The sequence below is a fragment of the Papilio machaon genome, chromosome 3, assembly GCF_912999745.1.
Source record: "Papilio machaon chromosome 3, ilPapMach1.1, whole genome shotgun sequence".
Taxonomy (NCBI): Eukaryota; Metazoa; Arthropoda; class Insecta; order Lepidoptera; family Papilionidae; genus Papilio; species Papilio machaon.
In genome coordinates, this window is record NC_059988.1 from 9,666,944 (window position 1) to 9,679,905 (window position 12,962).

General features: G+C 36.9%; 2 protein-coding genes across 2 annotated transcripts; one reads left to right on the top strand and one right to left on the bottom strand.

Moving 5' to 3' along the window:
• The first annotated feature begins 493 nt into the window (after nucleotides 1–493).
• Nucleotides 494–3,425, top strand: LOC106711629 (probable ribosome production factor 1). The gene is made up of 6 exons (XM_014503991.2): nucleotides 494–673; nucleotides 876–999; nucleotides 1,208–1,371; nucleotides 1,812–2,016; nucleotides 2,586–2,731; nucleotides 3,205–3,425. Exons 1-6 carry the CDS (start codon nucleotides 648–650, stop codon nucleotides 3,380–3,382), a joined length of 843 nt encoding a protein of 280 aa, XP_014359477.1. The 5' UTR covers nucleotides 494–647; the 3' UTR covers nucleotides 3,383–3,425.
• Nucleotides 3,426–10,291: 6,866 nt separating this feature from the next.
• On the bottom strand, nucleotides 10,292–12,071 carry LOC106711625 (innexin inx2). Its single transcript, XM_014503986.2, has one exon. The coding sequence runs from the start codon at nucleotides 11,954–11,956 to the stop codon at nucleotides 10,877–10,879; it is 1,080 nt and encodes a 359-aa protein (XP_014359472.1). The 5' UTR covers nucleotides 11,957–12,071; the 3' UTR covers nucleotides 10,292–10,876.
• Nucleotides 12,072–12,962: the final 891 nt, after the last annotated feature.

Below are 12,962 nucleotides of genomic sequence, written 5' to 3' on the forward strand. Positions count from 1 at the left end.
CGAATGGAAAAGCACATAGGCTACTAATTATTTTTTTGTTTCTGCGCGTACGGAATTACGGGCGACAGCTAAATTTAATGTATGAAGATCCAAAGCTAATTCAAGGTCTGGCCGGAAAAAAAACTATGCTAATTTGATTAGCGTAGTTTTTTTTGTATCGGAAACAGTGATCTAATAGAAATAGAGGGTGTAGTGGTAAAAAGTTAACTTATTCTAGGGTACCAACTTTTTATAGTATAGACTGTATAACCCATTATGCAAGCAATGGTCAAAAGTACCAGTATGGGCAACAATGAATAATATATGGAGTACGTGTAAGATGTAGTCAAAGTAAAGGTATGATAAAATCGCGTTGAATTTCAATATCTGTCTACCCCTTTACGCTAGGGACCGTTTTTGATGTTGACAAACTGTCAAATTTATTTTATGACGTCTACATAATGGCAACATTCTAACAATTACAGCAACACTGCATTGTTTTGCTAATGTCATCTCAAACTGAAATGTCATTGTCATAAACATAAGGTCTTCCTGTGTTTTGTATCGAATGAAATTTCAACATAATTTGAATTATTCAGTTTAATTTGTGTAATTATTAGTTAACAAAAGTACCATTGCACTATTAAATTTTCAAACTTAACGTAAAAATGGCTCGCGGCAAGGATAAGAAGAAGTAAGTTTTAGGTTATCACGTGTTGTATTTATTTTAACTATATTTATGTGTATTAAAAGTTACATGTTAAAATAAATATTAAAAGTCATTTAGGATCCTATAATATTATATGGGGCTGAATTAATTTGTAATTTGATATTAATATAACCTCATTTTGCTCCTTCTGGTGTAGTATAAAATAAATTGTTATAATAACTTTTAGACGTAAATTGGAGAAGAAGCAAGAAGGAGATGATGTTCCAAAGAAAATACCGCATACGTTGGAAAGTTTACGAGAGAAAGATGAAACAATGCTTGCTAATGTTGATGAAGAGGAAAAAGAGGAGGTTAGTAACAAAGAATTTGCCAAAATCACATTAAATAAAGAAATTAATTTTTAATTTATTTAAAACAATCTATTAATTAATGGTTAACATATGTAACTAGTATTAACTTTTGTATATTGCTTCATATTTATAATTTTCCAACATAAAACAATAATTTAAACAATAATCCTAATAAGTAACTTAAAGCAAACTTATTGATATATTCTAGGCTCAAAAAGACATGGAGTTGGATGAAATGTCATCATACTTTCAAAATGCTTATGAGCCTAAAGTGCTAATCACATATTCAGACAACCCACATACAAAGACTAGGATATTTGGCAAAGAACTTATGAGAATTATACCAAATTCCTTATCTAGATATAGACAGAGGTAAGATTCATTTAATTAAATCTAACAGAACATCATCATCAGCTCATGTCGTTTTACGTCCCCACTGAGGGGCTCGGATACTACTCTAAGTTAAGGGTGACTAGGCCATAGTCAACCATGCTGGTCCAGTGCGGGTTGACTTCACACATATCTTTGAATTTCTTTGCAGATATGTGCACCTTGCATTATGATGTTTTCCTTCAGCGTAAGATTGTATATATGTAAATCGAAAAACACATTAGTACATGGCGGAATTTGAATTCTGAACCTGCTGATTACAAATCAAGTACTTAATCGAGCTTACCAACGCTCTACCGAAATCGAACATATGTATTCGGCAATTAAGTAAAGTAACATTAAAGCATAGTTTAAAACTGTGTCCAAGAAATAACTAACAGCATATTATTTTGAATTTTCTTAGTTTGTGATCTTTATTTTAGATCCTCTGTAAAACGTATAGTACAATCAGCGATAAGGGAAAGTTACACAGATGTAGTGATAGTAAATGAAAATCAGAAGCAGCCCAATGGATTCCTGCTAATCCACCTGCCCAGCGGCCCCACCGCTCACTTCAGGTTGTCCAGCTGCAAAATCACTCCGGAGTTGAGGAAGGACTATAAAGAAATTACTAATCATAGGCCTGAGGTAATTACACAGACTTTATCACTTTTTTTACAGGGTCTGTTAGATTTATTAACTTAGTTAATTATTACATAACTAGCTTTTACCCGCGACTCCGTCCGCGCGGAATAAAAAATAGAAAACGGGGTAAAAATTATCCTATGTCCGTTTCCTGGTTCTAAGCTACCTGCCCACTAATTTTCAGCCAAATCGTCAGTCAAATCGATTCAGCCGTTCTTGAGTTATAAATAGTGTAACTAACACGACTTTCTTTTATATATATAGATAAGATGTGAAAAAATTAACTTCACGGAATAATATGATTTATTGTTGTAAACTGAAAGATTAAGCTAAGAATGAACAGAATAAAAAAAAGTAATAGCCTATGTGTTCTTCCAGACTATGTTCTACATCTATCCCAAATTTCATCAAGATCCGTTGAGCCGTTCCGGAGATACTTTCAAACAAACATCCATACAAACATTCGCATTTATAATATTAATAACATTGTTTAGTGACAAACTATTATGAATTTTCATCCATTTGGAACCAAGAATATATGATGGCTTATCTCTACTCTTGTTTCATTGTAGGTGATACTGAACAACTTCAGTACGCGGCTGGGTCTCACGGTAGGCCGTATGTTGGGCGCGATGTTCCACTACGAGCCGCAGTTCAAAGGACGCCGAGTTGTCACCTTCCATAACCAGCGAGATTACATATTCTTCAGACATCACAGGTTATCTTATAAACTAGTTGTTGCCTGCGCATTAGCGTAAATTTAAAAAAAAGATGACTTTAATCTTGTAACTTGGCTCAAGGTCATCTGTGCAGCGATGTTCCGAGTTGCCAATGTTTAAAAAAAAAAATATTCACTTGTATGACTGTTACCTTAACATTTGGATTTAAAACTTTCACTTATTTCTCAATAATCATTTTCGTGTAATCACTCTCTTAAAGTATTCCACCAGCGTAACATTTCTATTATTTTTAGCCGACTTCAAAAAGAAGGAGGTTATCAATTCGACTGTTTTTTTTTATGTATGTTACCGCGAAACTCCCGCCTCTGGTGGTCCGATTTTGATAAAAAATATTTTAATCGAAAGGAAGTGCTTGCAGATGGGTCTCATTTTTTTTTTTCAAATTAATGAAACCTACGAACGTAAGAAAACCTACATTGTTACATTTCATCATGTTTGTTTAAACCTACAGATACGAATTCACATCAGACGGCAAGCGCGCAAAGTTGCGAGAGCTCGGACCTCGCTTCACCCTCAAGCTGGTCTCTCTGCAGCAAGGCACCTTCGATTCCAAACACGGCGACTACGAATGGATTATCGCCGGACGCAGACACTTCATGGAAACTTCCAGAAGAAAATTCTTTTTGTAAAACATAATAAAGAGATCTTTTTTAAGCAAAATAAAAAAATTACTGACCATAAAAAAAATATTTTTCATTGATCGTTTTGTTATTAGTTTAGAGCAAATGTTGGCTGCAGATTTTGCATTGGAAGTTTTTTAAATCATTACTTTTTGTCTATGAATCTTAAAATCAACGCTATGAGTAAGTTATCTTACTAATATTATAAACTAGCTTTTACCCGCGACTCCGTCCGTGCGGAATAAAAAATAGAAAACGGGGTAAAAATTATCCTATGTCCGTTTCCTGGTTCTAAGCTAAGCAATTTTCAGTCAAATCGATTCAGCCGTTCTTGAGTTATAAATAGTGTAACTAACACGACTTTCTTTTATGTATGGATGGATATTTGTTAGAAGGTATCTGCAGAACATAATTCGAATAAATTTGGCATAGATGTGGAGCATAGTTTGGAAGAACACGCACACTAATTATTTTTTTAAATTCCGTGGGGACGGAGTCGCGAACGACAGCTAGTTAAATATAAGTCTTAAACACGTCAACGTTACTTTTTGTCTAGCGTAAGTTCTACGATTAAATCTACTAGTATAGTATAGTATTATATTTATTATCTGTGGTACAGATAAAGCTAAATAAATCAGGAACAGATTCTTGCAGCATGGACACTGCACCAATGTGTCTCCAATCCATGAGACATTAATGATTGAATACAGTCAGCAATAAACTACTTTATAGCGCCCAGTTGGCTGTCATCAGGCGATGCTAATGAAACTTAGAGAAGGGACACATCGAAAGTATCGACATCGACATTTTACGACATAAATAAATCAAATATATAAATTGTACACTTACATACACATACTATACATACTTTGTTCGATATCTATACAAACCTTTAGTTGGTAGAAAACGACTAACTAATCTGACTTTCTAACTAAATATGCAAAAATATAAAATATCAATAATAAAAAATAAAAAAAACTTGAGAGGTTTCAAGGGACACCCGGATGGAACGAAGTTCCTTTCGATTAATTAGTGAAGGAACCAATGTTTATTCTATGAATAAAAAACTTAAGTCTTCACAAGAAGTACATTTTATTTCTATGAATTTTCGTTATATATTTGTCACGTCGTTGCCATGGTGAAGTAGCGTTCATTCGTCGTTTACATACTTACTATAGCAAAAAGTGTCGTGCCAACTTTTCGTAAGAATTTTTTCCGTCTAGCCCCCTTTCACAACGCGCGATAAGGAACTTCGTTCCAATAGAAAACATGGATACTTATAGTTTAACACAAAAAGGACAAGGACAAGGTAAGTCCATTCGATCATTATCCTAAACTACAGTTATTGTATTCACACCCTCTTCAATATATGTCAATAGAAACATCGATAAATCATTAACATCTGTGGTACATCTCTAAAAGAAGCTACGTCGTAATTTTCATTCAGTAGTAATAACGTACTATTTTTACGATGTAAACAAACAAGTTATTTTAATGCAGATGAACTTAAATTCAAATTAGTTTATATCATATGTTCTTGTGATTCATTAGTAAAATATGAAAAAGACATCTGCAATACCAGAGAAATCGCAGATGCGTTGCCGGCCTTTGAGATGGTGATACGCTCGCTTCTTGAAGGACCCTAAGTTGTAGCGGTTTGGAAATACCGCTGAGGACAGACCATTCCACAACGCGGCAGTACGCGGTAGAAAACTACGCGAAAACCGCACGGTAGTGGATTGCCAGCCATCGAGATGGTGTGGTGATTAACTAGTGTATGCGATAAAGTCACACTTGTGAAATACAATTTTGGAGGCAGACACACAAGAATGACTCATAACGGAAGAAGTAGACTCGTATTGATGACGTCATCTGAATGTCAGGCAGCATTACGTCATTGCGAAAATTTATTGTTCTTTTTTCCTATGAAGGAATAAGAAAAAAACAACGCCATCCGCTATTACATTAAATAAGTATTTGCATACTACATGAATGAAGTGTACTTGTATTTCTTTTTAAATTGACGATCTACATTCATAGGACCCAATCAGTGCTGCCAACTTAAATAAATATAGAGATGATAATACAAAAAAACAAAGAGATTCCAGTCTCACACATATAATTTACGATAAATGATCGAAAAATTGATGAAAGATGTCTGCAACAAGAGTTCGCTTCGTATATTCGTATCATATGTCCAAACATCCGGCGCAAAACATGCTACGTGATACTTTCGTAAACACGTTGCCGTGACAACGTAAACACGCTGCGGATCGGCGTGACAGATCCCGTCTTGCGCCGTCGATTGTTATGAATTATTGAAGCTCTATAAAACAATTCAACATAAACAACCTCTATAGCACTTTTTGAAAACTGAATTAATTATTATAATTAAAGTAGTGTAAATGTTTTGATTCTCACGGCTGGTATTGTTTAATTAAAAACAAAATTGTCGATATTGTTTTTGATTTAATTAATACATATTTACTGCATTATAATACAAAAACGGACTGTTAGTGTGTTATTAAAGGCAACCAATTGATAGACAGTCCGTCTAATTATACATGGTCTCCACGTGTGAAAATATGTCTGTACCATACTAATTAATGGTTATTGTAAAAATAATAGGTCTAAAGAATAAGATAAAAAGTTATTTAATTAAAAATAGTAAATTAAGATAGGGTTTTTTATTAATAAAAATAACTAAGTACCCTGGTATTGTGTATGTTTGTTAAATAATTTAATATTCACCGCTGATTCTGAGCAGTGAACAGTATTACGTACGTAGGATTAACCTTTTTTCCGACATATTTCTCACATCTCATACACTCATGCCGAACCGACGCTACGCCATTACGCCATGTGTAGTGACGGACCAGTAGCGGTCGTGTATTTGTGCTGCGCCGATGAGTGTTGCGCACGCCGATTGGATACGCAGCCGAACGCTACAGCGTATTGGACCCCAAGAGCAAGACTTTTTCATTTGACACTTGTTGGCTGGTGTTATGTTCGATACGGAGAAATTTATAAAAAAAGTACATTCACGAGAATGTATTTGGAATGCCAATATAAATGAATATAAGGACAGAATACTCGCAAGGCATGGGAAGATATAGGGTCCATTATGTATGAAGGTTGGGAAGGATATGGAAAGAATAAGAAAAACTTGAAGAGTAAGATATATTTCGCCTTTATTTTAAATTAAAAAATAAATCCTTACAAAACCAGCGGTATTTGTATCACGTTAGACTTTGTTTTATTAATGCGTTTTCATCACAATTTCTTGATTTTTTATACTTTCAGTGGAAGAACTACGAAACAAATGAAAACATCTGAAAGATTTTTTTGTACGAGAAAAAAATAAGACGGAGAATATTAAAGACGAGGGTGAATGTGGTGAAGTAAAAAAGCATAGAACACCATTTTTGGACATGTGCAGTTTTTTAGAAATTCTAAGAGGTAAAAAACGAAAAATCGCAAATACACAAGTACGGGCCACGTCACCGGAAAGCAACAATTCGGAAACAACCGAAGAAAACGATAATTCTAATTTAAATGTAGAAAGATCATCACACACTGACAAATCAAATGAAAGTGATTCAAAACTGTTTTAAGAATGTTTATTAAAGTATATGAATATGCAAGAACAATATAACAACGATGCTAACTTGAATTTCCTTCTCTCTATATTACCAGAAATACGAACGATGAACGAAAAACAACTTTTTAAATTTAAATATGAAATTATGAAATTAATTAAGGCAATTAATTATAGTGAACCTTTCTAAAAGATTTAAATTATTATTACTTGTTATTTGTCTAAAAGAAACTAAGGCAACGATATCTTTTTGTACGTTTATTCTTTGAAATTGAACAACTTTTAAGAATTATACGACCAGTCCTGTGTATATGGGCCAAAGTAACATATTGATGTTTTTACTTTTTTGTGTTAAAAGCTACCTCTTACCGTGGTTAACAACATGCACTAAATAGAATACATATTTACAACTGTACTTTTGCTGAAGTACTCGTAAAAGAGCCTATGCGGTCTTTTTTCCCATATGATTGTAACTTTGAGAGCCTCTCCTGAAAAGTTGTCAATTTGCACATTGGCCCTTATTCGTAGGAGCGATCGTTTATTAAATTTTGTTTTAATATTCGCAATATTTAATGTACACGATACAAAATACACGAAATTATTGATGTTCGAAAAATTCTGTTTTTATTGGTAAGTTTTGAGTACTGAGTCGGCGGCTGAAACTCCGTGTTAAAATATCTTGAGTACATACCTTAAAACTACATTTTTAAATACGAATTTATAACAAATAATATTTAGCCATGCACGGTCGCGTTGTGGAATGGTCTGTCTTCGGCAGTATTTCCAAACTCTAGTTAGGGTCCTTCATGAAGTGAGCATATACGAGTATCTTTCTTAAAGGCCGGCAACGCAGCTGCAGTTCCTCTAGTGTTGCGGATGTCCATGGGCGTCGATGACCACCTTGGTGTTCCTGTCGCTCGTTCGCCCCCATCTATTAAAAAAAAAATTTTTTTTTTGCCATTTCCTCTAGATTTACCGTAGTTTTAGCCGCATCAATGATTACCGGTCACAAAAGTAGCCTCCTTGTCTTTGTGTGATTTAAAAAATAACTTTTCGATAGTGTTGTTTGTGTTAATTTCCAGGTTAGGAAAATGTAAATACATGGCGCTGGTTAGAGAGTTATTATCTATGCGTGACGGTGACGGAAGCATCCATTGCCGTCGCCCTTGACTGCAGCGCAAGTAATTTGCTTCCCGTGTTATTACGTCAAATGCATCTGTGACGTGGGACATAGGGTCAAAAGAGTATTATGGATTTCGTTTATAATATACTGATCTAGGCAGCATTTTTACTATCATCAATAGTTTCGCTATGTATTTTTAAATTCGTTTAATGAAAAGTTTTCGATTTAATAACATAGGTATTTTTCAAATGTTCGTAATTAAATATTGTTACGTTTTTCTTCAAGAAGAATTTGATGGATTTAAACATATTTTTAATTCGGTGTTTCGCAGCAGAATTTCACTGTTATTCACACTTTCCTCAATTGTACATAATAATTAAATAAGATATGCTTATGGTTTGATTAATAACGTTTAAAATATGATGCAGAAAATACTGTTGTCTCTTTATTATCTTGTGACTGCGGTGTTGGCCGGCAAAGGGCCAGTGCCAACAACTCGGCTTGCATTGTGCTATTGACAAATACGGTTGTTAAACACAATGCGCCACTTATCAGAACATTGTTGTTTGTTCTTCGCCCGTGTCCGAACTTAAACAAGGGACAAAAGAACGCACCTAACGCTATGGTAACCAATTATTGTAGGTAGGATAGGAATACCTTAAGGGCAATCAATTTAAATTTTTAAGGTATACTTGAATAGTTGTTTATTTGCTTGGCAGATTACTGAAATGTTGTTTAAGAGATTGTGTCTCAAAAATGAAGTTGATTTCAGATTTAAAGTTGATTAATTTACCTTTAAAACTTGGGAATTAATTATGAGTTATGTTGAATAAATATAGACTTAATTACAGATCATTATAAATATGCGTATTTACAAAGAGGACTATAGTTTTCTCTGAAATTAAAAAAGCTGGTCACCCTATAGAATAAGCTGTGAGTTGGCGCTATACAAACTGGTCAGGCTGTACAACAGGTCGGGTCTCACGCGGTCTCTGAAGACGTGGCGTACATTTTAAATCTTTTCCCATCGGCTGCAAGATAAATTATTTTGAAGAAATTTGAATTTAAATGAGATAATAAACTCAATTGTTTTATAACATTACTCATGTACTTTGCTAATATTATAAATGTGAATTTTTAGATGGATGGATGTTTGTTTGAAGGTATCTCCGGAACGGCTCAACGGATCTTGATGAAATTTATTTGAACATAGTTTGAAAGAACATATAGGGAACTTATTATGTTTTTTTTTAATTCTGTGCGGATGGAGTCGTTAGCGATAGGAATTGCGAATGTAAATTTGTTTAGGAATCAGTCTGTCTATGAGTTTAATTTATGTTTTTAAATATTGTCATTATATTTATAGTATTCCTCATGAAAGTAACGTTAACAGGGATAATAAAGTCATCACAGATACAATTTAATTACACGAGACATTCAATATATTCTAATGCCGTTAGGTATAAAATTTCAGAATAACTGTGAGTCATTATTACGAGAAAAATGGTTTTACAATTTGTTTTTGCATAAGTGCAGTGGAAACTCACAGTAATGTAACAATTTGATTTTACTATCACTTACTACGTTATCGAAAAGTTAAATTGAATTTGTTTGGTTAATTTACTAATTTAATGTGTAATAGGTAGGTATAAGCGTTTAAGTAGGTACGTAATTACATATCTAATGAAAAGGTTACACAAATTTCAAATTAACCTAATTATCGTATCAAATCCAAATTTCTTTCATATTATCATTGATTAAAATAGTAATTTATGAATCACCAGCAATGTAGGCCTTTTGGAATTACTATTATTCTATTTTTAACCGACTTCAAAAAGGAGGTTCACTATTCGTCTGTATGTTTTGTTTTATTAAAAAGTTATGAAGTTTTTAAAATACATTTTATCGTACATTACTCGCAACTCCGTCCGCGCGGAATAAAAACTTAAGTAGTTCCATCCGCTTTTATATTATAAACTTACTTTAGTGACATCTATTGTCAACATTACTCAAACCATATATTCATGTGACTGCGGTAGATGGCGTTACGTGCCTTTAAAAACTAGAACACGGATGCAATTGCAGTCGTTGTTGTGCAACGTCGTGTCTTTGTTTTAGTGCAAGAACAAAGTTAGTTACCTACTATTAGTTAGAGTTGATTATAAAAATAATAAAACAACATAAAATGTAATGTGGCAGTAAATATATTCAGAAAATATTAACCATGATCGACTCGATTTCATCCGTAAAAAAGTATAGACACGTTATCATTAGTACATCTTACAATATTGTCTAACCATTGTCAATAGTAATCGATTTCTTATAATAATTCATTATTGCTTTATACAATATCGTATCGAGTAAAAAATTCGATAACAAAGAAGTTACAATAGATAACTATCTAAAACTTAGGAATAAGCCAACGGCCACTCGGTCACCCTCATACACGTAAACACTTAATTTAGATATAATAATAATTACATATCACAATGAGACGTCCCTTCAACGTTGTTCACTCGCACACAAATAATACAAAAATTCAAAAACGAAGGCACGAGATCTACCTACATCTACGACTAAATGTAAACATGCTCTAAAATGTTATACTAAATGCTTGCGCGGCGGCTTGGCGGCGCGCCTCAGTCGAGTTGCGTTTGGAGTTACCAACTAACATAATGTCGTGTCAGCGTTTAGTTAAAGCGGTCCTGGAATACAATGTGTGTGCCGGCGGGGCTGCGCCGCGGCTATGGAATGTGGCGGACGGCCCGACGCGACACCCGCGCTACACCGTGTCCTTGCCCTCGAACTTCTCTGCTAGCTCGCCCATCAGCTCCTTGTAGATCAGCGGGTCGATGTTCTTGCCTAGCTGATACAGGACGAACCAGTCCCCGATCTGCAGCTTCCGTGCCACCGCTTCGACCTGGTCTTGCGGGGCGAGGCGGCTGCGTGCGCGCAGTAGATAGAGGCGCACGCGCGGCCCAGCGACCACCGCCGCGCGGTACACCAGCGAAATTGCGCTCAGAATCGACAGGATTACGAACCAGAACCACAGGAACACGTAGATCTTCTCGTTTACGATGTTCAGAGGGAGCACGCACAGGCCGTCGAATTTCTGCACGGTTCCCGAGGGACCGTATTTGTGGAAGGTGCACTTGGTCACTTTGGGAAACACACGCGCCATGGGGTCCTCGCGTTCTTCCGGCTCCATCTCGGTGAAGCGCACCACGTCCCTGCCGTACGTCGAGAACTCGCCGTCAAGGAAGAAGTCCATAAAGTATATCTGACCGACCACGTTGATAAAGTTCAACACCTCGCAGATAAAGAAACGGAACGCATAAAAATTCTGGGTGTGCAAATTCGTATAGAAGTAGTCGACGAGAAGCTTCTTACGGTCTTGTTTACAGTCTTCGCCGACCACAGGGCAGTTCAAGTCCAGCACAAGCATCTTGACGCGGCCTCCCTCCCACGTCTTCCACAGGTAGCGGGGCACGTAGAACAGGATGGCTTGGAAGAACAACACGAAACACACCCACTGGTAGTACTTGTGATACTTGACCTCGTCCTGGCCCTCGACGTGCGGTGCCACACCGGGCTGAACCATATCCTTGCCGACTCGGCCCACGAGCCGGTTAGGTATGGTGAAGGTGGAGTAGATCCAGCAGTAGGTGTCCATGACTGAGTAGGGGATCTCATCTACGATGCAGTCGATGGGGTCGCCGATGTACTGGCGTGAGGTGACCAGCAGCGAAAACGCGATCAAGATGATCACGGTGGCCTTGTAGTGCAAGCGGAACACATTATTGTCGATGCAAACGGAGTCAAGCTTTAGGAGCCCCTTCACGGAGCCGAAAACGTCAAACATGGCGGTTGCCTAGCCGCGGGCGCGCGGCGCGTCGGTCGCGATCGGTGGAGAACGGGGCGTGCGCTTCGCCCTCGCGTCGAGTGCGGAATGCGAGGGGCGAGCGCAGCGAAGGGGAGCGCGGAGGCGACAAGCCCCGTCCCGCCCCGCGCGCCTCTCGCCGCTCGCCCCCCGCCCCGCAGTCTCCGCGCTCACAGTTCGGATCAACGACACAGCACTGACCCTATTTCCACCTATATTCGTGGCGTCATCTGGTAGCCGACGACGCCAGCGGCTACGTCTCAAAACAAGCAATGGAATTACTTGCGGCAAATGCTACAATTAAATGGGCACTTATCTAATGATTGCATCATTTAACAGCTCGCCGGTGAAATGTTAATGTTGCTCGCGCCGCGACGCGACGGCCGGCGTCGACTCAAATTCAATCAGAGAGAATGTTATTTCTGAGAGGTGCGTCTCCGCTCACGTGTGTTATCATTTGCCTTCATAAACTAAGAAGTCAAAGGGGGTCAAGTAAGGCACACGCAATGGATTGATAGCGTTATATCTAGCTAATTATGTAAATAATAAAACTCCGATATTTCTCGTGCGACGACGACGATATATTACAGCAGCGCTCTGCCAGGTACGGTCGACAAAGAACAGTAACAGTTCTATTGTGTTCCGTACACAAGGAGCGTTTGTTCGATGTATAAATAGAAGGGAACCTTTGACAGGTAAAGGTTTTTAGGTTTAGTTCATTCTTTAATTTTTACAACCTTCCGCGCACTTGGAAACAATTTAAATATATGTCAACGAAATGTCTTGCATCGTAGAATAGTGTTTATGTTAATTAATTTTTTTTTACCGTGGGTTTCCAATCCAGAAACACTGCGTACACAATACCAAGTGTAGAAGCGCTCTCCTCATAAAAATGCGACGTAGTTATTCCAAACATGTGCAACGATTAACTAGAGTTAAAAAAAACCTGCAAAGGCCTCATTTTATTTTAGTAATTTCACCATAGATA

What these genes read in the sequence shown, in the direction of transcription:
- LOC106711625 (XM_014503986.2), bottom strand. Translation starts at nt 11,956, where the DNA reads ATGTTTGACGTTTTCGGCTCCGTGAAGGGGCTCCTAAAGCTTGACTCC.
- LOC106711629 (XM_014503991.2), top strand. Translation starts at nt 648, where the DNA reads ATGGCTCGCGGCAAGGATAAGAAGAA. An exon ending in ATGAAGAGGAAAAAGAGGAG is followed by an intron (nt 1,000 to 1,207) that starts GTTAGTAACAAA and finishes GATATATTCTAG; the next exon opens with GCTCAAAAAGACATGGAGTT. An exon ending in TTACTAATCATAGGCCTGAG is followed by an intron (nt 2,017 to 2,585) that starts GTAATTACACAG and finishes GTTTCATTGTAG; the next exon opens with GTGATACTGAACAACTTCAG.